The following is a 27,531-nucleotide window of genomic DNA, read 5'->3' as shown; positions in this document are numbered from 1 at the left end:
CCCTGTTACTCTCACCCCTGTCGAGAATCATCTTCGCTATCCTTTCCTCTACATCTCTGGAACTATTCGGAGGTCTATAAAAGACTCCCAACAGGGTAACCTCACCTCTCCTGTTTCTAACCTCAGCCCATACTACCTCAGTAGACGAGTCCTCAAACGTCCTTTCTGTCGCTGTAATATTCTCCTTGATTAACAATGCCACACCCCACCCTCTTTTACCATCTTCTCTGTTCTTACTGAAACATCTAAATCCCGGAATCTGCAACATCCATTCCTGCCCCTGCTCTACCCTTGTCTCCGAAATGGCCACTACATCGAGATCCCAGGTACCAACCCATGCTGCAAGCTCACCCACCTTATTCCGGATGCTCCTGGCATTGAAATAGACACACTTTAAACCAGGTTCTTGCTTGCCAGTGCCCTCTTGCTTCCTTGTAACCATATCCCTGACCTCACTACTCTCAACATCCTGTACACTGGCACTACAATTTGGGTTCCCATTCCCCTGCTGAATTAGTTTAAACCCCCCCGAAGAGCACTAACAAACCTCCCCCCCAGGATATTGGTACCCCTCTGGTTCAGGTGAAGACCATCCTGTTTGTAGAGGTCCCACCTACCCCAGAAAGAGCCCCAATTATCCAGGAAACCAAATCCCTCCCTCCTGCACCATCCCTGCAGCCACGTGTTCAACTCCTCTCTCTCCCTATTCCTCGCTTCGCTATCACGTGGCACGGGCAACAACCCAGAGATAACAACTCTGTTTGTTCTTGCTCTAAGCTTCCACCCTAGCTCCCTAAATTTCTGTCTTAAATCCCCATCTCTCTTCCTACCTATGTCGTTGGTGCCTATGTGGACCACGACTTGGGGCTGCTCCCCCTCCCCATTAAGGATCCCAAAAACACGATCCGAGACATCACGAACCCTGGCACCTGGGAGGCAACATACCAACCGTGAGTCTCTCTCGTTCCCACAGAACCTCCTATCTGTTCCCCTAACTATGGAGTCCCCAATGACTAATATTCTGCTCCTCTTCCCCCTTCCCTTCTGAGCAACAGGGACAGACTCTGTGCCAGATATCTGTACCCCATTGCTTACCCCTGGTAAGTCGTCCCCCGCAACAGTATCCAAAACGGTATACCTGTTGTTGAGGGAAACAGCCACAGGGGATCCCTGCACTGCCTGCTGGTTCCCTCTCCTTCCCCTGACGGTAACCCATCTACCTACTTCTTTAACCTGAGGTGTGACTACCTCCCCATAACTCCTCTCAATAACCTCCTCCGCCTCCCGAATGATCCGAAGTTCATCCAGCTCCAGCTCCAGTTCCCTAACGCGGTTCTCGAGGAGCTGGAGTTGGGTGCACTTCCCACAGATGCAGTCAGCAGGGACACTCTTGGCGACCCTTACCTCCCACATTCTGCAGGAGGAACATACAACTGCCTTAATCTCCATTCCCACTATTCCAAATTCCCAACAAATCTACTCAAGAACCAAAAAAACAAAAAGTCAAAACTTGTTAGGTTAGCAATCCAACGGACAGAACTTCCCAAATAAAAAGTTTACCTTATCAACACACCAGAGTCCTTTTTTTTTGGTTAGAGGAGGAGGGTGGGTGGGAGACACTACACGTGTAGTGTCTCGGGTACAGCCACCACACAAATATATACCCTTTTCCTTACCCAGCAGTCCCCTGGTCCTCCGGAAACAAAAGGGAATTCACTTTTAAACTTACGCTGAAATTGACTTCTCAGCTGTAAGCCCGTTCACGCACCTCCGTTGCTATCAACGCTGCAGTCACCGAAACTAAAAGAAAGAGATTCTAAACCACACAAATATATACCCTTTTCCTTACCCAGCAGTCCCCTGGTCAGCAGTGTGGACACAAAGGCTGCAAAGATTAATAGACAATTTAAGTGAGTGGGCAACAAGGTGACAGATGGAGTATTATGTGGGGAAATGCGAGGCTATTCACTTTGGTAATAAAATTGAAAAGCAGAGTATGTTTTACAAGGCGTGAAACTTTTACATGTTGATGGTCAGAGAGACTTGCGTGTGTTTGTACAAGGAACACAGAAAGTTAAGATGCAGATACGGCAAGCAATTAGGAAGGCAAATGATATGTTGGCCTTTATTGCAAGGGGACTGGATGCAATAACAATTATGTCTTGCTACAATTGTACAGGGCTTTGCTGAGACCACACCTGGAGTACTGTGTGTAATTTTGGTCTCCATATCTAGGGAAGGATATAATTGCCATGGAGGCAGTACAACAAAGTTTCACTAGATTGGTTTGTGGGATTAAAGGGTTGACCTATGATGAAAATCTGGGTAAATTGGACCTCTGGAGTTTAGAGGTGATCTCATACAAGATTCTGAAGGGGCTTGACAGGGTAGACACTGAGAAGTTCTTTCCTCTGGCTGGGGAACCTAGAACATGGGGGCATAGCCTCAGCATAAGGGGCCGATCATTTAGGACTGAGATGAGGAACAATTTCTTCACTCAAGGGTTGAGTCTTTGGAATTCTCCTCCCCAGTGGGTTGCTGAAAGCCCATTGTTGAGTATATTCAAGGCTGTGATCAATTATTTTGATCTCAGGGTATTAAGGGATATGGAGAGCAGGGGGGAAAGTGGAGTTGAGGCATTGAATGGGCGAGCTTGCTCGAGGGGCCCACATGGTCTACTCATGCTCCTATTTTGTATGTCCTTAAACTTTTTCTAAAACATTGCTTAGGCCTCAGCGAGCGTATTGTGTTCTGGGTACCATACTTTAGGAAGAATGTCAAGGGCTTGGAGAGGATGCAAAAAAGATTTACTAGAATGGTATTGGGGATCAGGAACCTCAGTTATGGTTGTTTGCCTTGAAGCAGAGAAGGTAAAGAGGAAATTTGATAAAGGTGTTCTATAGCATAAAGGGTTTAGATAAGGGTTGTCCAACATACAGTCTGATGGCCAAGATCTGCCCTGCCAACAATTTCCATCCGGCCCGCAGATGTATTTTAGGGATGAGAAATTTTCCATTGACTTCTCCTTTCAGACCAGCTTTTTGTAAAAGAAAATCCCAGCTGTTAGTTTCACAGCTGAAAGGTGCTGACATTGGGAACAGAGAGAGTGATCAAGATCACTCCTGACAGATGGACATCTATCCGGAATACTCCACATCGCTACACCAAGTGTGCGGGCAAACATTGACTACTTGTGCAAGCAAAAAAAAGGCAGGTATCTCACTAAGTCAGTGTCCAACATGATGATGTGAAAGAAAGTCAAAAAATTAATCTTCTCATTTAAAGCTTCTTCATCAAAATGAACATTTGTTGTTTTGATTAATAGTAAGATACATTTTTAATGCCTTCATCTTTCTGAAATTGTCTCACTGGTCGCCGCCCTTACCCCACACAAAAAGATTGGACAACCCTAGTTTAGGTGAAGTAAATAATGAGAAATTGTTTCCAATTGAAGAAGGGTCTGGAACCAGAGGATAGAAAGTACATTAATTGGAAAAAGAACCATAGGTGATATTAAAGGAACAAATTATAATTTTATTATGATTTTGAATGTACTGCCTGAAAGAGTGGTGGAAGCAGATTCAGGAGTAACTGAAAAGGGAATTGGCTGAATACTTGAAGGGGAAACAAATTACAAGGCTATGGGTAAAGAGCAGAGGAATGGGACTAATTGGATTGCTCTACCAAAGAGCCAGCATATGCACGATGGTCCAAATGGTCTCCTTCTGTTCTGTGTCATTCTATGAAATTGGTGCACAATACCTGTGAGAGGCAGGCCACTGGATTGGGTATCCACCTTCGGACATCTCATACTATAGGAGGAGAAGTCAGGGAGCTTTTGCCATGGGAGATGGTGAAGTTGGCAGCAGATTGCTAGTGCCAGGTTAGTGACTGAACACACGATCATCCTGACAATCCTGTGAAACATAAAGACACAAGATTCCAACCCTGCTTTGACTTCTTAATATCAAGGGGTAATTCTCAAATTCTATGCCTGTTTCCGAAAGATCCACAGCAGAAATGGGGTCAGATCAGGAGGAAGATTATAGTTACAAAAAGAAGTGAAAACTGTTTTAAATACCTCTTTGTCAACTACAACGATGCTGAGATGGTTGATGACAAAGAGGGAGATGAAGGCAGACTGAAATCTCGCTCCTAAGTTCCTCTGCAGACCTCCTGCCTCCGTTCCTCAGCTCCAACCCCTTCCAATAATTCCCTACATCACTTACCTCCTCACACCCAGGCTCTCCCCCCACCTCATACCGTGACTGATGTACACTATGTGACTCCTTATTTGGGCAAATGTTCATGCCTCCAGGTGGCGTCTTGATGGGATTTACCTGTCCCACTGTCACACCTGCAGCTCTACACTTTTATCACTAGATGGCGCTCATAAGCAGTTGTCTTTATCTGCAGCCTCAATATTGCACTCCTGAGGGAAATTAACTTTGACCTGACTTTAATGGGCAAAGCCACGGAAGATTCAGTGGTTGTTTCAATACAGATTTCAGTTGTTATCGTGAATGGAGTGAAATTGGTCCATGGCAGTAGGGTAAAACTAGCCATAGTGAACTGGCAGCCCCTTTTACACCTCAGCCCATTTTCTATTCCACTGGAGCCAGTAGTAAATAATATTGTTGTGAACTGGGTGGCTAATTTGTTATCAGTCAGTTTCATGCAATTGACGTGGATCAATTTCACTCTCTGAATTCAGTGGCACTATAGTCAGTTGGAATGAGAGAAAAAAGAAAAAAAAAGGACTTGCATTTAGACAACACTTTTCATGACCTCCGGATATCTCAAAGCACCTCACAGCTAATTAGATACTTTTGAAGTTTAGTCTCTGTTGCAATGTCTCACAAGATCTCACAAACAGCAATGTGATAATGACCTGCTCATCAGTTTTATCCATGTGAGTGATAAATATTGACCAGGACACCAGGGAAAATTCCATAAGGGTAGATGGAGAGGTTCAAACACTACATGACATATGGCCATTCAATCCAGCACTAGAAGGGGACAGGAGTCAGGGGAACCCTGTGATGAGAACCTCAGTGGGAAGCCTTTCCAGTAAAGATGTCCAATGTAATACCATTGAGTCATATTGGTTTCCAGCACAGAAAGAGCAAAGTTAGCCCATCTTGTCTATGTCAGTTCTTTACTGGAGCAATCCAAAACCAATCTCATTGCCCCATGCTATTCCCATAGCTCTGTACATACCTCTGCGTCAATTGTTTATTTAATTAGCAGATACAACAGTCTCTGTCACAACCATTCCCTGTGGCAAGGCATTTCATGATCCAAAGAGCCTCTGTGTTATGAAATTACCCCTGATATCTCTCCAAATCCCCTCTTAGGGATTATTCTAACTTGATAACCACTCAGATCAGGCTGTGTAATCAGATGAGATTGGAGTTGATCTTCAACTTGATGCCTGGACAATAAACTTCCATTACATACATTGCCCCAATAGAAAATGCTCAACTTTCATTTCCATTGGTTTCAATGAAAATATTAAACGTGTGGTCCTATAACAGGTGGCCAAACCCCAACACTAGTTTTACACCTGGGTGGCAAGTTGAAAATCGATCTCGTAGTCTTTCATACTCGTCCGAACAAAACCCTTCATAATCTGACAAAAATTCCAACCTAAGCCAAATTTTGACACTCTCGCATTTAACTATGCTGTGCTGCAGTTCCCTCTTTTAAGACCTGAGTATTCCATGAAATTAATAAGTCTACCAAATATAAGCACTAATCAGAAACTGAGTTCTGAAGAAGGGTCACTGACCTGAAACGTTAACTCTGCAGATGCTGCCAGACCTGTTGAGTATTTCCAGCATTTCTTGTTTTTATTTCAGATTTCCAGCATCCGCAGTATTTTGCTTTTAAACTAATCAGAAAGGATTGGGTTTGATGTTTAAGACTAGAGGACTAGTTATAGTTCAATGTTTGTAGCCAACATGATATTTTTTATACATTTACTGTAAGTATTAGAAATAAGGCATCATCACAGAATGGTCCAATATTAACAAGGTAATAATTATTTTATGATTAGTTGTTCAATATCTGAAGAGGATGTTTGATATTCTCATCAGTAAGATGTATCTTCCTTCCAATAGTTCCTGTAGATTCAGATGACTTTATCTCACTGTATAACACAGCAGGATTGCTTGTTGATGAATTCTGAGACCAAATAAAAGAAAACACAAATTGGGTGAGCAAATAGTTATTAAAATATAAGATGAATACATCTAACAACCTTGTCTGTACAAGAGGGGAACTATTAACAGGAGAAACTTCCCAGACATTCTGATTTTGTAATTTTCACTCGTCTTTGAAAAATATTATTGCATTTAGTAATTACTTTCATCCAGCAATATATTAGCTATACATAACCCTGCATCTAAATGAATAGTTTTAGGATTTTGCTCCATGATCGTGCTTGTATGAATTTGGTCCGTCAGACTTTGGGCATCACAGATTACACACAGATGGTCGGCACATTTGCAAGGAACCCATTTTCCACAGGGGCTCCTTTTTCAGATTTGGTCACTTTTGTGCTTTTGCTTTGAAGGTTTTTTTTAATGTCCTAGGTTGAGATTTTTTGTTTCGATTGTCCTGGTGCCTCCCCCCCTCCCCCACAGTGACTGGGGTTGTGGGGGCGGTGTGAGGGAGGGGGTGTGTGGAGGGGATAGAAATTTAAACTTTCAACTTCATTGGAAAGGAAAATTGTTCATGGCGAGGCATATAAAAGGCGAATAGTTCAATATCACCTATTTTACATAATTGGCCAAAGTTAAAATTGCCCCCACTCTCTGGGAAATCCATCCGACCTTTGTTGTTCTAGTTCAACATATAAAAATGGTAGCTGTTGCGATCATTGTAAAATGTGATATTTCAAAGTGCAAAGATTAATTTGTGATGCATGATGTACCTGTTAAATAAACTTGTCCTTGAGTATGGTAACTTGATACCTCTTTCAGCACTTACTTTGCGAAAAGTGACAAGTTGATGCTTATCCTTATTTTGCTGTTTTCTTGTATGAAAGAACCAAATTCTGATTATTTTCTCTACTCCTAAAATGGATTCCCTATCTCTTAACCATGTTAGTGCCTCTTCATCACTAACAGAGGGTCAAGGAAGGGGACAGAGCTTTACCAAAAGCAAGTCCTGGCACACTATCAATGTCCAGTGTTGCTGCCAAACAAAAATATGACACAAATAACTCATCAAATGAATCCTTCAGTAGAAATCTACAGGGTAGAAATAGTGGTACCATGAAGTGTTATACAATCAGCTGCCAGTTATTTGTCCTGCCCAATATTCAGCTCCAGTGAAGTGAATAAAATGGAATATCAGACGGATGGAAAAACAGGCAGCTGATTCAACAACATCCACTTAAACCTGTCCTGGCTGTCCTTGATTAACTCACGCATTTCTATACGTTCACTAATTGTATCTAAAACTATGAATTTGCCCACAAGACATTAGGCGAGGTGGTTCATAGTTATTGAGTTAATTCTTCTCTTCATTCTTGAACAGAAATGCTACATTTCGCATTCTCAAGTGCCTTGGCACAATTTTCATATCTAAGGATATTTGGAAAATTGTGGGCACAGCCCCTGCTATCTCCTCTCTGACTTCCTTCAATAGCCTAGGTTACATTCTGTCAGAACCTGGTGACTTAGTCACTTTGAGTTCTGCTATTTTTTCCCCAAACCAATCCATTTTCCACAGTTATTTCCATCAGTTGTTCCATATCCTCCTCTACTTCACCTATATTTATACTTGCACCATCATTTGTAAAGAATGACATAAAATCTTTATTTCATGCCACTTTGATCCTCCACAACTAGATATTCCTTTCATCCATGGTCTACCCTCTCTTTAATGATTATTCAATTTGCCTATAAAAGTCCTTCACTAGTCACATGCAGAGATCGAGCACTGCTCACTAGTATCCCCATTGCCAGATTGATTTTCAATATTTAAAAAGGCCCGAGGTGCTAGTTATCTTATGGTTGTACAGCCGGGCCATTACTTTATTTTAACTTTTATAAGTCTTCAAACCACAACCTCTGACTCAGAGGTGACCATGCTACCGACTGAGCCATGGCTAACACCTACGTACTCACTGACTTAACATTTACAGTAATAGTGCAAGACTTCAAATTCAATTCTTTTCAAAGAGGCGACTTAGAGACTGATTAGGAAATCACCCTGTGTGTAATCTTTAATAGAAAACATCAACCTTTAGCATTGTCATGTGGATGTTACAGTTGATATCTATATATTATTAAAATCCTCTGTATGCCCACAATTCCTATTGTTACAATCGGTTGCACTTTTATTTCAACATCTAACTTGAAGCTGCCAATGTAAACTGACAGAAAACCCACAAGCCAAATGGAAAATATTAATTTAGTTGTATGAAACTTTGCCTGAGACTTTGTTACTGGACATTATTACATATAACTTGTATTTTGAAAAAAAGCAAAGCCGAGCAGCTAAAGATGGCCATGCACAATTTGTATATGAGAAGCCAAAGGCCCACCGGAGACACAGGTGATTACTCAGTCTAGCTCGAACAATGAGGGTGCTCTCTGATTCAGTTTCCTAGCATGGTTTTGCTAATTCTGATTGTCAAAAGCCATCGACACCCATTGACTTTGAAAGAGCCAACCACCCCCCTCACCAAGTACGTCTGAACAACTTTCAATTTCAAAAATCATTCCAGAAACTTCTGTTTCAAACAAAGGGGTGGTCACATGACATAACTATCTGTGTAACTCTGATAGTTTGTGAATTGTGACTTTGAAAGCAGACAGTAACTGAACTCGAAGAAGGAACATCTCTCCTCTCCCTCTCTCCAGCAAAGTCCCAGGGAAACCTCAGCTTCAGCCAAATCTCAAATCTACAGATCCTCACAGTCAAGAACAAAGAGGACGGGTAAAGCCCCTTATCAGCCTTCCTGAACCAGAGAAGTAAGCTCAAATTGTGCACGTGGTCCAGCGAGGACTTCAAGACTTCAATTTCAACTAAGGACACTGGGACTACACTTCCATATTTAAATTCCATTTTTATTAAGGACTCTACTCCACCCTCCTAATTCTGCTTTCTCCCCTCGTATCTATTTGCGTGAATGTGTGCCTCTCGTATGAATATGAGCGTGGATGCGTTGTGTATTTTAGTAATTTTAACTGGTTTAGAGTGATAAGGTTAATAAACTCACCTCTTTCTTGTTTAAACTCAAGAAAACCTGTCTGGTTCATTTGCAAGTATATGAGAGTAACAGGAGCAAGTGCTCACTGAGTTGGTAAGTTAAATCACTGTGTTAAAAGGATTGCAGTCAAACCAGAGAAGGGGCGAAAGTGGAGCTTGAGACCCCCTTCCTCACCTGCTCGTAACAGAACATTCAGAATGGAAATCCTGTATGTCTGTAACAACTTAGGCCAGTTGGCTCTCTAGAGTAAGATTTTGAAATCTTTTACCCATCTGTCTGGCTATCTTGCATTCAGCAACTGACTGTAGGGAATGCCATGGACAATTCACACATGTCTCAGGAAACTGGACAAAGTATTTGTGCTTTTATTAAAATCTCTCAACCATTAAAACTTGATACACATATTTTTTCTGACAAGTGGTGATTAGAGGTGATAAGAGGCGTTAACTTCATGTTGTGCCTGTCGTCTAAATAAACCTTGTCAGTCCCATTTCTTAGCTCTTCCTGCGTGGAGCGTTAGATGGTTAATTCTTCAGTGTTTAAGTAAAATAAATACTTAAGTTCCAGTTGGCATTGAGTTACGGTTGTCTCTGATTTTAATCTTTATTTCTCGCTTTAACCTATTCTAAAAGTGACTAGGATTTCTCCCAAATTCTCATGTTTCTTTCTCCTGAATTGAAAATTGTAATTAAAGAGAGAGAGAGATTTTAAAATTAGATTAGTATCGACAATTGCATTGTAAGGTGGAGGCCAGTTTAAACAGAATGGTTATATTTTTATACTCACATTCTGTAACAAAGTATATTCCATCACTTCAGTGGTCACTCATGTTTTCCTCTCAGTTAGTTTTGAGGTCTGTTGATACCTACATGCTGCACAGCAGCACCAGGCTTTGAATAAACATAAACCGGAAATAAAGATTAAAATCTGACATAACCTAACTCCATACCAACTGGAACATATGTGGTTACTTAAGCCCAGAAGAATTAGACATCTCATGCTCTGCACAGGAAGAGCTATGAAATATTTCGTCCACAAACATTAATCAGAAGTTGAAAGCACGATATAAGTGCAAGTTATTTTTCTTCAGATAGTTCATCACAATCAGAAATATTTCACAGATGTATGAGGCAGAATAAAAAGGCAAACTTATTTTAATATGGTTAAAAAATCTAATAATGTACGATATGCCAATGAGAACATCCTTACATTTCAGTTATAATGATCTAGATTCCTAACTGCATTGCATTAAAATGAATACAGGAGCATTGTTGTGGATTTCTGCCAAGAGCAGGCTAAGCTCTAGTCCAGAATCCAAGTCATTTCTACAGGAAAATCCTCGCACCCCAACCTCACATAGTCTTTCTTACATCTTCTCATATCGGTCGAGTCATTCCATGAGGACGCTAGGAATCCGCAGCTCAGACTGGAGGAGTAGGGGTCTACACCATTCGCAATCTCCAGGATTTCAAGGAATTCATGAAATATGGGATTGTCCGTGAAATTAATCTTTAAAGTATTATTTAAAATAAAATGTGAATTATTAATAAAATAGTTGGTTTGAAAACTTCTCCATAGTCACTGATGCAAAAGCACTTTACTTCCTTTTTTCTGGGATGATGTGATAATTAAATCTAATTGTTGACTAGTTCAATGAGTGTATGTGTACTTGCGATGATTTACAGCATGGGAAACTTGCTGGTCTTCCAGTACAAAGAGCTGTCGATGATCGAGTTTTGCAGACATGCACATTCCAAGGTCCAGGACTATGTGCTGAGTGATGCACTAAAGCTTGGGGCAGGCAATGCAATGGCTCAATGGGGAAAAGCCACTGTGTAAGGCCCTCCCACCATAGTATACCGAGGGGCTTGAAACTGTGTAAAACCCCTTGGACTGTAGGCACCAGAGAATGTTTGACATGAAATGTAAATGTACGTTGTAAAAACAACCTGTAATGGCAAGTGCAATGAGACACCTCATGTACTGTATCTAAAGAAATTGATCTGTATTGCATTTTATGTAACGTCAAATTTTAACTTTTATGTAATGTATTTTTACAAATTTTATGAATAAAGTACATTTTTGGAAATAAATGTACAGGACCGAGTGATATCAGTTTGGTTAAAAACATTACATGACAGGCATTAGTTAAAAATGAGTTTAAATAAAACCAAGCAAAATACGTTTCAGCTCAGGATGGTGTGAAGCAGTTCCCAGCAGTGACCTTACATGCAGTTGGCAGTAAATTGTTTGTTCTTCTTGCAATGTAATTAGGTTTTTATTTGAAGAAAAAAACTCAATTGATCACCATGTGGCTTCAGAATCACATATTAAACGTAAACTGCAGAAGCGACTGACCAAAACAAAAAGCAAGCGACAATGACCTCAATATTTAAAAGGGCAACTGTTGTCTATGTTGTATGAATGCAGCCATGAAATATCTAGAACATTACTATTTATGTCATGACAGACAAGTGAAAAGCATTGAATTTCTCCATGATTTAAGTACATCCCTAAGCGAGAGGAATAGGAATCCTTTTGGGCCAGCACTTCAGCAGTGCTGGAAAAGCGGTAAGATTAGGAATTATTGTTCAAAGATCAACTAGCCTAGTAGGTAAAATAATCTGTTTACCTTTCCACAAAGTATACAACTTACCCGATCATCCTGAGTAGCATGTTCCTTTTCTGTTTGTTCCTGAGTTTGCTTACAACCTAAGGGGGAAAATCCTTGTTAAACCTTCTTTGGTATTGACTAATTATTGATCTCGGAATGCACTGTCTAGATAAATACTCCCATGTTAAAATAATTGGACATGAGAAAATGGTTGGAACAGTGTGGAGGTAAAGTTGCACATCTAACATTCCTATTCATCTTCGCAGGCAATTTACCTGACTGAGTTTCACAGGCTGAGCAGTGGCTCTGTGTGTCAACCATATTGGGAGGTAGAATTTGCTGTTCTGTACTATTATGATCACTATTACAAGCAATTGTTGTGCTTGCTTAAACCTTGCAATTAATTTTGATGTTAACTAGAAGAATGGCAATGCTTTCAGAATTATTTAAGGGTTTATAAATCCCGAGCTTCACTAAATCAAAATAATAATCTGGATAATGCAATATTCTGTCAATTTTATCTGTACTGGAAACACGTGATATCCATGTTTATTGGTTGCTTTGCTTCTGACTCTTATGGGCAATTTTAACCGTACTTGCATGTTCGGAAGCTGACGGGATTGGGTACAACACTAGTTTTACATCCGTCCTGAGTTATTCTCCTTTCAGACTGGAGGAAGGCAGGGGTCTGTGTTAGGACACCTGCTTTTCGTGATATATATTAATGAATTAGACATTTGCCGATGAGATAAAACTTGGAAGTATAGTGAAATGTGAGGAGGATAGTAATAAACATCAAGAGGACATAGACTGGTGGAATAGGTGGACGAGTGACAGATGAAATTTAATTCAGAAAAGTGAGAAGTGACTTATTTCAGTAAGAAGAACTCGGGGAGGCAATATAAATTAAAGTCTACAATTCTAAAAGGGCTACAGGAACAGAGGGATGGGGATTTCTGTGCATAAATCATTGAAGGTTGCAGGGCAGGTTGAGAAAGTGGTTAATAAAGCATAAGGGATCCTGGGCTTTATAAAAAGGGGCATAAGTACAAAAACAAGGAAGTTATGATACTGGACACTAATTTAAGGTGATTGGCAAAAGAAGCAACAGAAACATGAGAAAAAACCTTTTTATACAGCAAATGGTTAAGATCTGGAATGCACAGCCTGAGAGTGTGGTGGAGGTACATTCACTCAAGGCCTTCAAAAGAGAATTCAATAATTATCTGAAGAGAATTAAGTGGTAAAGGTCAGCGGTCAAAGTTGGCTGTCATCTAGTACAGGCAGTCCGATTTGCAGGTGACCAGGCAATGATGACTAGCACGATGGAAGGCCTTCAACAGATGATGGATTCCCTGAATAGGATGGTGGAGGAGTATAGAATGAAGATTAACATCAAAAAGGCAAAAGTGTTGAAGCTGGGAAAAAACCTAATCGGAGAGAGACATTAAGGTAAATGGGCAACAACTGGAACAAGTATCGGAGTTCAAATACCTTGGAACAATACTGACAGAAGATGGGAGATGCATGAGGGAGATAAGATTGAGAATTGCAATGGCAAAGGGTGCATTCAACAGATGAAAGGAGTTGTTAACCAAGCGGCTGAGCATCAACCTGAAAGTTCGAATCATCAAAACGGATAAATGGAGTGTTCTCTTAGATGGAGCAGAGACATGGACCCTGTGCAAGGCAGACATCAGGAAGTTAGAAGCGTGTGAGATGTGGTTCTGGAATAGTGGATGTGAAGATCAGCTGGTCAGAGTGGGTGACAAACAACAAAATGCTCAGAAGGGTCGAGGGTTGTTCCATCATCAAAACCATCAGAATAAGGAAAAAGAACCGGATTGTTCATGTCATCAGATAGAAGGCCTGCTGAAAACGGTGATTGAGGGTAGAATGGAGGGTAAAAGACAACAAGGAAGGAAGAGACTAGCAATGCTAGATATGGTGAAGGATGATAGGAGTATCTAAAGAAAATGACCTTTGACAGGCAGATGTATGAATGGGGCAAGAACCTGCTGAAAGGCAGAACACCAAAGAAGGTCTGAAGAAAAATGTCTACAGGGTTCCGGGTAAAAGGTGGGGATGTGGAACTACGTGAGTCGCTCTTGCATAGAGCTGGTATGGAGACAATGGGCCAAATGGCCTCCTTTTGTGCAGTAACCATTCAATGATTCTATCAATTTGTCCGAGAATAATATTGGACAGAGTGTGAAGCAGGTGCTCCACCTGATTCCGTGAGATTCAGCCAGTTCGGTTAAAATCCCACCTGTGTGGTGCGTTACCTTGGATGAAAGACAACAAAAGTTTGGATTTAAAGTTGACAATATTACATAAATGAGCAAGAGCCCAGGGAGAAGTCTATGTTATTTTCATTGGGCTGAACTGAGCTCACTTTGAACAGAGAAATATCCTTCATTGGTTTTAATAATCTAAAGAAGAACATTTTTAATCCACCTTGGGTGTCAATAATATATTTGAAAAGCTATAATAAATAGAGAGAGAGCATATGTAAGGGTACCTGAAACTGTCACACCATCACTGCTTACCTCCTCGCATTTTCACAGTGAAACATAAGAAGATAAAAATAACAACAAGGCTAACATATCGAACTTTGGCTTCAACTCCTGGTGTCTGTTTCTTGTCTGTATCTGTGTAACAAGATTTAGTCATTGAAATAATAGGAACATTCACTACTATTAATAGTTAATTCAGTACATTCATTTGAGAGAGGAAGCTCTGATATAGGGAAAATTGGAACTTCAGCTAGATTTATATTTATATTTAATTTATACATCCTAGGTTGTTGTAACTGAATCAAAGACTTTCAATTAATTATTTACACGACTGTTACTAAAGAATCTTAATCTTTTCCACATATTGTAACTTTTTACCTGACCTAGGACTTCAGCTCTTTCTGACTCTGTGCAGAGACTGCAAAGTTCTATGGGCTTTTAACTTTAGATTTTTAACATTAAAAGCTAAATACAAAATGGACCAAAAGGATTCCTTTACATAAGAACATGAGAAATAGGAGCTGGAACAGGCCATTTCGCTCTTTGAGCCTGCTCTGCTATTCAACAAGATCAAGACTGATCTTCTACCTCAAATCCACCTTCCTGCACTATCCCATATCCATTAATGCCATTTGTACACAAAAGTCTATAGACCTCTATCTTGAATATACTAAAAGACTAAGCATCCACATCTTTCTGGGGTCGAGAATTCCAAAGATTCACAACCTTTTAATTGAAGAAATTTCTCCTCATCTCAGTCCCAAATGGCTGACCCCCTTATTCTGAGACTGTGACTCTGTGTTCTAGATTGCCCAGCCAGGGGACACATTTTCTCAGCATCTACCCCATCAAGCCCCTTAAGAATTTTTATATCTTCAATTAGATCACCTCTCCTCCTAAATTCCAGGGAATATTGGCCTAATCTAATCAATCTCTCCTCATAGGACAATATCCTCATCCCAGGAACCAGTCTAGTGAAACTCTGTAGCACTCCTTCTAGGGCAAGTATGTTCTTCTTTAGGTAAACCAGAATGTCACAGAGTACCCCAGGTGTGGCTTCACCAATGCCCTGTATAATTGTAGTAAGATTTCCTTACTCTTCTACCTCAATCCCTTTGTAATAAAAGTTAACATACCATTTGCCTTCCTAATTGCTTTGCTGTACCTAGATGGTAACTTTCTTTGATTCATGTACAACAATACTCAGGTCCCTCTAAATGCAAACATTTCCCAGTCTCTCACCATGGCAGATGAAATTTAACGCAGAAAAGTGTGAAGTGATTCATTTTGGTAGTAAAAATGAGGAGAGGCAATACAAATTAAAGGATACAATTCTCAAGAGGGTGTCGGAGCAGAGGGCCCTGGGGGTATATGTGCACAAATAATTGAAGGTTGCAGGGCAGGTTGAGAAAGTAGTTAATAAAACATATGGAATCCTGGGATTTATAAATAGGGACAGAGAGTACAAGAACAAGGAAGTTATGATAAACTTATATAAAACACTGTCTCGGCCTCAACTGGAATATTGTGTCCAGTTCTAGTTCCCACACTTTCAGAAGAATGTAAAGCCATTGGAGAGGGTTCAGAAGAGATTCATGGGAATGGTTCCAGGGATGAGGAACTTCAGTTACATGGATAGGTTGGAGAAGCTGCGTCTGTTTTCCTTGGAGAAGAGAATATTTAATAGGAGATTTGATAGAGGTCTTCAAAATCATGAGGGGAAGATGACACATGACATGGTAGATAGGGAGAAACTGTTCCCATTGGCTGAAGGATCCAGAAGCAGATGATACCAATTTAAGATGATTGGCAAAAGAAGCTACAGTGGCATGAGGAAAAGATTTTTTGTGTAGCGAGTGGTTAGGATCTGGAATGTACTGCCTGAGAGTGTGATGGAGGCAGATTCAATCGAGGCCTTCAAAATTGAACTGGATAATTATCTGAAGAGAAAAAATTTGCAGAGTTACGAGGAAAAGGCAAGGTAGTGGGAGTAGGTGAGTTGCTCAGAGAGCCAGTATGGACACAATAGGCCAAATGGCCTCCTTCTCTGCTGTAACCATTCTTATGATTCAAAAAACATTCTGCTTTTTTATTTTTCCTACCAAAGTGGACAACTTCACACTTTGCCACACTGTATTCCATCTGCCATGTTCTTGTCTACTCACCTATCTTGTCCATATCCCTCTGCAGCCTCATTGTATCCTCCTCACCACTTTCTATCTCACCTCACTATATATCGTGAGCAAACTTGATACATTACACTCTGACCCCTCTCCTAAGTCATGAATATAGTTTCTAAATAGCTGAGGCCTAAGTGACCCTCTAGTTACAGCCTGCCAACCCAAAAATGTTCTATTTATTCCTACTCTTTGTTTTCTGTCCATTAACCAATCTTGAATCCACGATAATATATTATCCCCAATCTCATGAGTCCTAATGTGTAATTACCTCTTGTGTGGCACCCTATTGAATTCTTTTTGAAAATCCAAATACACGACATCTAGTGGTTCCCCTTTCGTCTTCTTCCGAATTACATCCTCAAACACCTCTAACAGATTTGCCAAACACAATTTCCATTTCATATATCAATGTTGACTTTGCACCATCATATTGTGATTTTCTAAATGCCGTGTTACCACATCTCTAATAATAGATTCAGGTTTTTTGCTTGCTGCTGATGTGAGGCTAACTGGCTTAGAGTTTCCTGTTTTATCTCATCCTCCTTTCTTAAATAGAAACATAGAAAAATAGGAGCAGGAGTAGGCCATTCGGCCCATCGAGCCTGCTCTGCCATTCAATATGATCATGGCTGATCATCCAAACTCGGTAACCTGTTCCCGCTTTCTCCCCATATCCTTTGATCCCATTAGTCTTAAGAATAATACCTAACTCTTCCTTGAAAATGTTTAATGATTTGCCTCAACTGCTTTCCGTGGTAGAGAATTTTACAGGTTCACCACTCTCTGGGTGAAGAAATCTCTCCTCATCTCAGTCCTAAATGGTTTACCCCTTATCCTTAGACTGTGACCCCTGGTCCTGGACTTCCCCACCATTGGGAACATCCTTCCTTCATCTAGTCTGTCCAGTCCTTTTAGAATTTGTAGGTTTCTACGAGATCCCTCCTCATTCTTCTAAACTCCAGCGAATACAAGCCGAATCGACCCAATCTCTCTTCATACGTCAGTCCTGCCATCCCAGGAATCAGTCTGGTGAACCTTCACTGCATTCCCTTCATAGCAAGAACATCCTTCCTCAGATAAGGAGACCAAAACTGCACACAATACTCCAGATGTGGTCTCTCCAAGGCCTTATATATTTGCAGCAAGACATCCTTGCTCCTGTACTTGAATCCTCTCGCTATGAAGGCCAACATACCATTTGCCTTTTTAACTGCCTGCTGCATCTGCATGCTTACTTTCAGTGACTACTGCACAAGGACACACAGGTCTCACTGCACCTCCCCCTCTCCCAATCTATTGCCGTTCAGATAATAATCTGCCTTTCTGTTTTTGCCAGCAAAGTGGCTAACCACACATTTATCCACATTATACTGCATCTGCCATATATTTGCCCAATCACTCAACCTGTCTAAATCACACTGGAGCTTCTCTGCATCCTCCCCACAGCTCAAACTCCAACCCAGTTTGTGTCATCTGCAAACTTGGATATATTACATTTAATTCCCTCATCTATATCATTAATATATATTGTGAATAGCTGGGGTCCTAGCACTAGTCCCCACTAGTCACTACCTGCTACTCAGAAAAAGACCCGTTTATTCCTACTCTTTGTTTCCTGTCTGCCAACCAGTTCTCTATCCATGTCAGTACCTTACCCCAATCCCATATGCTTTAATTTTACATGCTAATGTCTTATGTGGGACCTTATCAAAAGCCTTCTGAAAGTCCAAATATACCACATCCACTGGTTCTCCCTTATCTATTCTACTAGTTACCGGGTTCTGTTTGCTACTTTCCAGTACTTGGGAACTGTTCCAGAATGCCTTAGATTCGAGAAGATCAAAACCAATGCATCCACTATCTCTGTAGCTACCCTTTTCTAAACCCTTTGCCTGCAGTTGTCAGGTCAAGGGGCTTTGTAGCTACTTCGTCCCATTAATTTCTCCAATACTATTTCTTTACTTATACTGATTTCTTTAAGTTCCTCGATATCGCTAGACCCTTGCTTGCCCATTATTTCTGGATTTTTTTTTGTCTCTTCCAATGTGAAGACAAACACAAAGTATTTGTTTAATATCTTTTCCATTTCCGAATGCCCCATTATAATTTCACCTGTCTGTGCTTCTAATGAAGCCACATTTACTTTCACCAATCTCTTCCTATTTATATACCTATAGAAATGTTTACAATATATTTTTATGTCTCTTGTTAATCTACTCTCATATTCTGTTTTCTATTTCCTTTTCAATTTCTTGGTCCTCCTCTGCTGAATTCTAAGATCCTCCCAATCCTTGGGCTTACTAGTCTTTTTGGCAATATTATACATCTCTTCTTTTGACCTAATACTATCCTTAACTCCTCTTGTTAACCACTTTGGACCACTTGTTCTGTGAGGTTTTTGTGCCTTAAAGGAATGTATATTTGTTGCAGATTGTGTATTAATGCTTTAAATGCTAGCCATTGCTTCACTACCATCAAATCTTTTAATGTAGCTCCTCAATCTACTTTAGCCAGCTTACCCTTCATACCTGCATAATTTGCTTTGTTTAAATTTAAGACCCTAGTTTCGGACTTAACTAAATCATTGCAAACTCAATATAAAATTCTATCATGTTATGGTCATTCTTCCCTAAAGGCCACTTTCTAACAAAGTTATTAATTAACCCTTTCTCATTGCACAATATAGATCCAAAATAGTCTGTTCTCTAGTTGGTTCCTTGACATACAGATTTAGATAATTATCTGGTATACATTTCATGATTTAGTTCTCCACACTATTACTGCAAATTTGGTTTGCCCATTCTATATGAATATTAAGGCCCCCCCCCCCCCAACATGATTACTGCATTATCCTTGTTATATGTTCCTCCAATTTCCTTAATTAAACTTTGCCCTGCACTACAGTAACTGATAGGGGGCCTGGAAACAACTCCCGTCAATGTGTTCTGCCCCTTGCTATTTCTTAGCCCCACCCAAATTGATTTTACTTCTTGATTTTCTGAGTTATGATACTTTCTCTATGCTATCTCTATCCCCTTCTTTATTATCAGGGCTGCTCCTCCTACTTTTCTCTTCTAAAAGTTAACTCTTCTGGAATATTTAGTTCCCAACCTTGGTCATTTTCCAACCACATTTCCAAAAAGGCTTTTGGCTCAAACCTATTAATTTCTATCTGTGCTGTTAATTTATCTAATTTGGTTTGACTGCTTCGTGCATTCAGATATCCTGGCTTTAACTTTGACTCTTTCTAATTTCCTCTGACCTTACCTTAGTCACGAATGCCCTATTACTTTTGAGACTCGCACTGTCCTTTCCTGACCTACTCTGCTTATTTTCACCCAAAACATTACTTTGCTCTAGAACCTTGATATGTCACTTGCAGCTTTTGAAGTTACCGTTTCCTATATCCACCCCCACCCCTTTATTAGTTTAAAGCTTTGTTTACTGCCCCCTTTATTAGTTTTGACAGACAAATAAACTGCCTCAAACAAAAACAAGAAATGCTGGATTCACTCAGCAGGTCTGGCAGCATCTGTGGAAAGAGAAGCAGAGTTAACGTTTCGGGTCAGTGACCCTTCTTCGGAACTGACAAATATTAGAAAAGTCACAGATTATAAACAAGTGAGGTGGGGGTTGGGCAAGAGATAACAAAGGAGAAGGTGCAGATTGGACCAGGCCACATAGCTGACCAAACGGTCACAGAGCAAAGGCAAACAATATGTTAATGGTGTTTTGAAAGACAAAGCATTAGTACAGATTAGGTGTGAATATACTGAATATAGAACATCAGCAAGTGCAAACCTGAAGAAAAACAACCTGAAAAAAACAGTGGGTAAGCAAACTGAACAAACTAAGATGAAATGAAATAAATGCAAAAAATGTAAAAAGGAATGCAAAAAAAAGGAAGAAAAAATAACTAAAAATGACTAAAAATGAAAGTAAAGTGGGGGGCTGCCATGCTCTGAAATTATTGAACTCAATGTTCAGTCCGGCAGGCTGTAGTGTGCCTAATCGGTAGATGAGATGCTGTTCCTCGAGCTTGCGTTGATGTTCACTGGAACACTGCAGCAATCCCAGGACAGAGATGTGAGCATGAGAGCAGGGGGGAGTGTTGAAATGGCAAGCAACCGGAAGCTCAGGGTCCTGCTTGCGGACTGAGCGGAGATGTTCCGCAAAGCGGTCACCCAGTCTGCGCTTGGTCTCCCCAATGTAGAGGAGACCACACTGTGAGCAGCGAATACAGTATACTACATTGAAAGAAGTACAAGTAAATCGCTGCTTCACCTGAAAGGAGTGTTTGGGGCCTGGGATAGTGAGGAGAGAGGAGGTAAATGGGCAGGTATTACACCTCCTGCGATTGCAAGGGAAGGTGCCCTGGGACGGGGACGAGGTGGTGGGGGTAATGGAGGAGTGGACCAGGGTGTCGCGGAGGGAACGATCCCTTCGGAATGCTGACAGGGGAAGGGAGGGGAAGATGCGACTGGTAGTGGCATCACGCTGGAGGTGGCGAAAATGGCGGAGGATGATCCTTTGGATATGGAGGCTGGTGGGATGAAAAGTGAGGACAAGGGGAACCCTGTCACGGTTCTGGGAGGGAGGGGAAGGGGTGAGGGTAGAGGTGCGGGGAATGGGTCGGACACGGTTGAGGGCCCTGTCAACCACAGTGGGGGGAAATCCTCGGTTGAGGAAAAAGGAGGTCATATCAGAAGCACCGTCATGGAAGGTAGCATCATCAGAGCAGATGCGTCGGAGACGGAGAAACTGGGGAGAAATAAACTGCCTCCATTGTGTTACGTTTGTCCTCATCAAAATATCTTGCTATACATAATACAGTGCTTAATTCTCACTTGTACCTTCTCCTCATTGTACATACTATATATAATCCACATTCATATATGGTCACAGATACCATTTTATATATTTGCTTTGTATTTCATAGTTCCATAGCTCTCCTTCATAAACTGAATTATTATTAATTTTGGCTTTTAAGTGGAGTCCATCCCAATGGAACAGCTCCCTCTTTCCTCAGAACTGCTGCCAGTGGCTCATAAAGTGAAACCCTTGCCTCTCACACCACTCTTTCAGCCACACAGTTAACCTTCTAATCTGTTTATCTCAATACCAATTGGCACCTGGCTTAGGTTCTGCTTTTTAATTTGAACCCTAACTCCTCAAACTCTGTCATCAGAATATAATTCCAGTTCTATCTATGTTGTTGGACCACAACTACTGGATCCTCCTCCTCCCACTCCAAATTCCTCTCCAACTGTGAGGAGATGCTTTAACTGTGGCAATGGGCAGGCATCACAACCTTTGAAACTCCCAGTCTTGGCTGCATAGAACAGTATCTTTTCTGATATAGTGTTCCCTATCACTACCACATTCCTTTTTACTCCCAGCACTTGAATGGCTCCTGTACCGTGGTGCTATGGTCAATTTGCCCATCCACCTCGCAGTCCTTGTTCTCATACACACAGGTAGAAAGTATCTCGTATCTGTTGGTCAAAGTCAAGAACGAAGGTTCCTCTATCCCTCCATGCTGGATCCCCATACTTGCCTGACTCGCAGTCACACCCTCCGGTCCCTGACCATTGACCAACTCTAAAGTTCCACTTAACCTAAGGGATGTGACTGTCTCCTGGGACAAAGTGTCCAGATAGCTCTTTCCCCTCCCTGATGCCCTGCAATGTCTGCAGCTCGGACTCCAGCTCAACAACTCAGAGCAGAAGTTCCTCGAGCTGCAGCCACTTAATGCAGATTTGGTTGTCTGGGATCTCAATACTCTCCACAAACTCCCACATGCTGCATTTACAGTACACCACCTGCCCTGCCACGTCTATCTAATCTGGTTCCTTTATTTGATTAGTTAATACGTTTTTTTTTAATTGGATCAATTATTTTAGTTTTATTAATTAATTGGTTTATCTAGTTTAAGTTACTAATTTAGTAAAGTAATAGCAAGCTAGTTTCCTTAGAAAAAAAACTGCAAATCTGTAATACCCATCAAACAATCACCTACCTACTTGCTGTCCTCTGACATCACTCCTTGACTATTGTTTCAACTTTGAAGTTCTGGCTCCCAAATCTCCACCTTGGCTCCCAGCTCCCACTTTTTCTTTCAGCTCCTGATCTTTTCCATCTCAGCTCTTTGTCTCAGCTCTTGCTCTTTTCAAACTCTACTCTGACTTTCAGCTCCCGCTCTTTTCAATCTCTGCTCTTTTTCTCAGGTCCTGCTCTTTTCAATATCCATCCTAGCTCTCAGCTTCTGCTCTTTTCAGTCTCCATTCAGGCTTTACCAGCTCTTGACCTTGATCTCTAATATCTCCACCCGAGGGATGTCTAATGCTCAGGCATTAAAGGCAAAAAAACTGCCTCCATTGTGTGTTAGGTTTGTCAATGTCAAAATATCTTGCATATACATAATACAGTGTTTAATTCTCACTTATACCGTCTCCTCATTGTACATACGATATATAATCCCCATTTATATATGGTCACAGATACCATTTTATTTATATGCTTCATATTTCATAGTTCAATAGCTCTCCTTCATAAACTGAATTATTATTAATGTTGCTTGTTAAGAAATCCCATCCTATTATTACATGGATAATTCTGAATGATCTGTGGCCCATAATTTGGTTTATCCACACCTATTGCTCCAACCTGCCTTCTGATTAATGTTTTAGGAGCATCTCATACTTGATCATTTCATCCCTGCTGGGAGGGCAAGGTTCTCCATTTGATTACGTCAAATGGAACTACAGAAAATTGATCTGTGAGCTAATCCCTTAAACACCAAAGTTATGTTAACATTTTATAAATCACTGGTCAGGCTTCAGCTGGAATATTGTATCCAATACTGGACACCACAATTTAGGAAGGACATCAAAGTCTTGGAGAGGATGCAGGGGAAATCTGGCAGAGCTGTACCAAGGATAAGGGAATCCAGGTATATGGGGAGACTGGAGAAGCTGGGATTGTTCTCAGAACAAAAGGTTATGGGAAGCTTTAATCGAGGTGTTCAAAATTAGATAGGGTTTTGATAGAGTAAATGGGGAGAATGTCAGGACAACCAGTAACAAAGGACACAGATTAAAACAATAGGTCAGAGAACCAGAGGGAGTTTAGTTTAGTTTAGAGATACAGAACTGAAACAGGCCCTTCGGCCCACCGAGTCTGTGCCGACCATTAACCACCCATTTATACTAATCCTACACTAATCCCATATTCCTACCACATCCCCACCTGTCCCTATATTCTCCTACCACCTACCTATACTAGGGGCAATTTATAATGGCCAATTTACCTAATAACCTGCAAGTCTTTTGGCTTGTGGGAGGAAATCGGAGCACCCGGAGAAAACCCACGCAGACACAGGGAGAACTTGCAAACTCCACACAGGCAGTACCCAGAATCGAACCCGGGTCGCTGGAGCTGTTAGGCTGCAATGCTAACCACTGCGCCACTGTGTCGCCCATAAATATAAATGACATCAGAGGATATGAGGATAGTGTGGGGAAAAGGCATTGAAGTGGATGATCAACCTTGATCATACTGAATGGTGGGGCAAGTTCCTGCTCCTATGTTCCTATGGTTGAACCTCTGTTTTGAAGGCACCTTCAGACATGATGAAAAATAAAGAGAAGTGACACTTCACCACAATCCCTGATCTCAGACATGGGAAGTTTCATTTTGTGAACCTGAACAGATCACGTTGTCCCTTGTGCAGTTTAAAGAAGCACATCAGGTCTTGGCTTCTAAAACACAAGAGGTTAAATGGTACAAAATCATGGTAATGCAGACAGTAATCTTCTGATGAGGATTGCATGCCCCTGTGGCAATTCCCGTAAGAGCTATTTGTATTCTATAAAATGATCAAATCAGTGATTCATTCTGAAACCAAAGCTGAGAACTAAGTTACGATTGTCCATGTTAGTGGGCTAATGCTTAATGCATTGAATACATTAACATGACAGTCATCTGAACTGTATTTTAATGGAAGGCAAGAAGATAAGTTAAGGTGAGGTCCGTGTTGTGAGCCAATGCTTCAATAAAAGCCCATTGCTTCCCCATTACAGGATCTAACAACTCCTGGAATAACTCCAGATTTTTTCCTCAGTGACTCCTACCCCAGGAGAATTCCAGTTGAGCCAATCTCTGTATAAAGAAATACTTCCTGATATCAGATCTGAACTTACCTTTCACCAGTTTATACCTATGCCCTATTGTCCTACATTGAAAACAAATGGGTCAATAACTAGATAGAAGTGATGGCTAATGGAATATATTAATATTGTAACTTTATTCCAGTGATCTACCCATAAATAAGTATATTGTGAAGGGGTACCACTCGCTCAGCAGGATAGATGAAGTGATTTTAAAATTCTCATCCTTGTTTTCAAATCCCTCCGATCTCTATAGTTTCCTCCAGCCCTGTAACTCTCCGAGATCTCTGCCCTCCTCTAGTTCTGGGCTCTGGATCATCCTTGATTTTAACCGCTCCACCACTGACAGCGATGCATTCAGCTGCCTGGACCCGAAATTCAGGAATTCCCTCCCTAAACCTCTCCCTCTCCTCCTTCAAGAGCTCCTTAAAACCTACCCGCTTGGTCAAGCTTTTTGTCACCTGTCCTAATTTCTTCTTCGCTGCCCAAGTGTCAAATTCTGTTTGATAAGTCCTTCTGAAAAGCGTCTTGGGACCTTTTACTAAGTTAAGTCGTTGTATAAATGCAAGCTGTTGTAGATATCCATTACAAATGTTCCCGCCCCATATTCTGGAACACAAAATGCAAAAATCGGAACTACTTATGTCAGAAAAGACCAGCTTCGCGCGTTGCAAGCAAATAAATTCCCCATTTCATGTAGACTTATGTAACTGGCACCAGTCCAGTTAATATATTATTACTGGAAATGTTCTTAACCATTGAACAAAACGAATTCACACCGGGGGAGAAAATACATACCCATTCCATACCCGGTGTCGGATTGGACAGTTAACATTAACCTGGCCATTTCTATTCCTATTGAGTCGGCAATGGATAATTCATAAATCCCGCTGTCATTAAACTGTAAATCTTTCAGCAACAATGAAGCATTTTCGGGAAAAAGAACAGCCCGATGTTTGTAGTCGTCAGGAACAGACAGGTAGTGGCAGCGTCCAGTGAGGTTGTTGTCTCTCTCCGATATACATCTATATTCCACAATTCTAGTCCCGGCTCTGATCCATTTGATCCGAAAGTAACCGCCTGAGTTTGAGACTGTGTAAGAGGTGGGTAGGAGCACAGACTGACCAAGGGTTCCATTCACACTGTCCTGGTTCACTCTCAGTGTCACAGCGACTAAAGGTAGAAATAATAATTGTGTTAATATATGAGTGACAATATCTAAATAATACAAATATTGTTTAAACTACAGCGCATAACTGTATAGAATGGAAATAAATATTCATTGTGTCTTACATATTTCAACACCACCTCTTGGGAACATTCTGCTCTGCAGTTCCCTGTAACTGAGCTGGACTCCAGTACCAGTCCATAACAGTTCATGGTGATATTTCACTGAGATTTGTGGAAGGACTAACTCGCATGGAATTTATCCATCTTTCCAACACAGTAAAACATTAATTGGTGAAAACACTGCTGTTGCGAGAATGTCGAACAGGGTCTAAACGGAGAAGCAGAGGCAGTCCTGCCCGCTGGAATTATTCTGAACAGTTTTGATTCGGCAAATTTTGATTTCATTTAGAATCACAGAACAGAAGGAGGTTATTCGGCCCATCGTTCCTCTTTAAAAGAGATATCAGAATTGTCCCGCTCACCCGCTCTTTCACTGTAGAACTGCAAATATTTCCTTTTCTCAAACTCGGCAATTGCTCAAAACAAAAAAAACAGTTCTCACTTGGCAAGAACCGCTACTAATGGACTTGTAAATATATGTTGTTACATGGTAGTTTGTACTGCGCATTATACCGCCGGATAATTCCTCCACCTCTTTCACAATCCAAATCTTATATATTAATTGTAACAACTCTTACCGATCCGAGCCAAGAGATTGCAAGTGAAAAGATAGACACCACACACACTAGAAGTTCCATTTCTTTTAAGTAGCATTTTGTTGCAGATTCTGTTTAACTGTTTCCAGTTGAGTTTTATCGGAAGAAATGCTCAGAACATCCGATGTGGAAACATCAGCAGGTAACTGGTGAAGTTTGATCGCAACAAATCAAAAATGGAGGCCTTTACTTCCAAATAGACCTCGTTTTAATCTGTGGTCAACCTCAGAACCAAATCGACAGCATCAATGATATTGTTTTCTGTCGCCTGAAAGCTGCCTTAAAACCTAATGATGATCTTAGGCCACAGGTTTCCAAACTGTGGTCTTAGTATCAGAGGGTAAAATTGTCACTGGGATCTCCTGATCTTTTGCTGTAACTTCGGATGAAACATGAACAAGAAGAGGCCATTCATTATCTCTAACCTGTTCTGCCATTCAATTAGACTATGGTTGATCTGTATTTCAACTCATTTACCAGCCTTGGTTTCATATCTCTTCACACCCTTACAGAACAAAAATCTTATGTCCATAGGGATTGGTACTGGGACTGCTGTTGTTCTGAATTTACATAAATGATTTGGACTCAGAAACCTAATGTACAGTATTAAACTTCCTGGAAGACACCAAATGCAGTGTCGAGTTAATACAGAGGAAGACTGGCAAAGTATAAGGCATCTAGAAATTTGCAGAATGGGCTTGTCAATGGTAAATTAATTTCAAGATAGATAAGAATGAGATGTTGTATTTTGATAGGAGAAATAAGGAGGCCACATACTCCTTTGCAAGTAAGAATCTAAATGGGCTAGAGGAGTAAAGGGATCTCTGGGTACAGATACACAAATCATTAAATGCAGCAATGCAGGTTAACAAAGCTATAAAATATATAAATGAAGCATTGGGGTTTATTTCCCGAGAAATAGAATTCAAAATGAAACATGC

The 27,531-nt window shown here is 40.8% G+C and overlaps 1 protein-coding gene across 3 annotated transcripts; it reads right to left on the bottom strand.

Moving 5' to 3' along the window:
• Positions 1–5,419: 5,419 nt before the first annotated feature.
• On the bottom strand, positions 5,420–26,725 carry LOC137345977 (uncharacterized). Of its 3 annotated transcripts, XR_010968621.1 has the most exons (6): positions 26,573–26,725; positions 25,503–25,877; positions 14,390–14,491; positions 11,883–11,938; positions 10,013–10,116; positions 6,102–6,186 (listed from the first exon to the last, which is right to left on the bottom strand). XR_010968621.1 is itself a non-coding variant. In XM_068009243.1 (5 exons), exons 1-5 carry the CDS (start codon positions 26,646–26,648, stop codon positions 6,055–6,057), a joined length of 741 nt encoding a protein of 246 aa, XP_067865344.1. In that variant the 5' UTR covers positions 26,649–26,725; the 3' UTR covers positions 5,420–6,054. The 3 variants fall into 3 exon arrangements, 2 of the variants coding, with proteins under 2 accessions (XP_067865344.1, XP_067865345.1); XM_068009243.1 differs by lacking the exon at positions 10,013–10,116 and having other exon boundaries at positions 5,420–6,186; XM_068009244.1 differs by lacking the exons at positions 10,013–10,116; positions 26,573–26,725 and adding an exon at positions 25,998–26,036 and having other exon boundaries at positions 5,420–6,186.
• Between the last annotated feature and the right edge of the window lie 806 nt (positions 26,726–27,531).

This window comes from Heterodontus francisci, chromosome 29, assembly GCF_036365525.1.
Source record: "Heterodontus francisci isolate sHetFra1 chromosome 29, sHetFra1.hap1, whole genome shotgun sequence".
Lineage (NCBI taxonomy): Eukaryota > Metazoa > Chordata > Chondrichthyes > Heterodontiformes > Heterodontidae > Heterodontus > Heterodontus francisci.
This window is presented reverse-complemented; position numbering and strand designations above follow the sequence as displayed.

What these genes read in the sequence shown, in the direction of transcription:
- LOC137345977 (XM_068009243.1), bottom strand. Translation starts at nt 26,648, where the DNA reads ATGCTACTTAAAAGAAATGGAACTTCTAGTGTGTGTGGTGTCTATCTT. An exon ending in CACTGTGAAAATGCGAGGAG is followed by an intron (nt 11,939 to 14,389) that starts GTAAGCAGTGAT and finishes TTTCCCCCTTAG; the next exon opens with GTTGTAAGCAAACTCAGGAA. An exon ending in ATGCTACTCAGGATGATCGG is followed by an intron (nt 6,187 to 11,882) that starts GTAAGTTGTATA and finishes ATTTGGTCTCAG; the next exon opens with AATTCATCAACAAGCAATCC.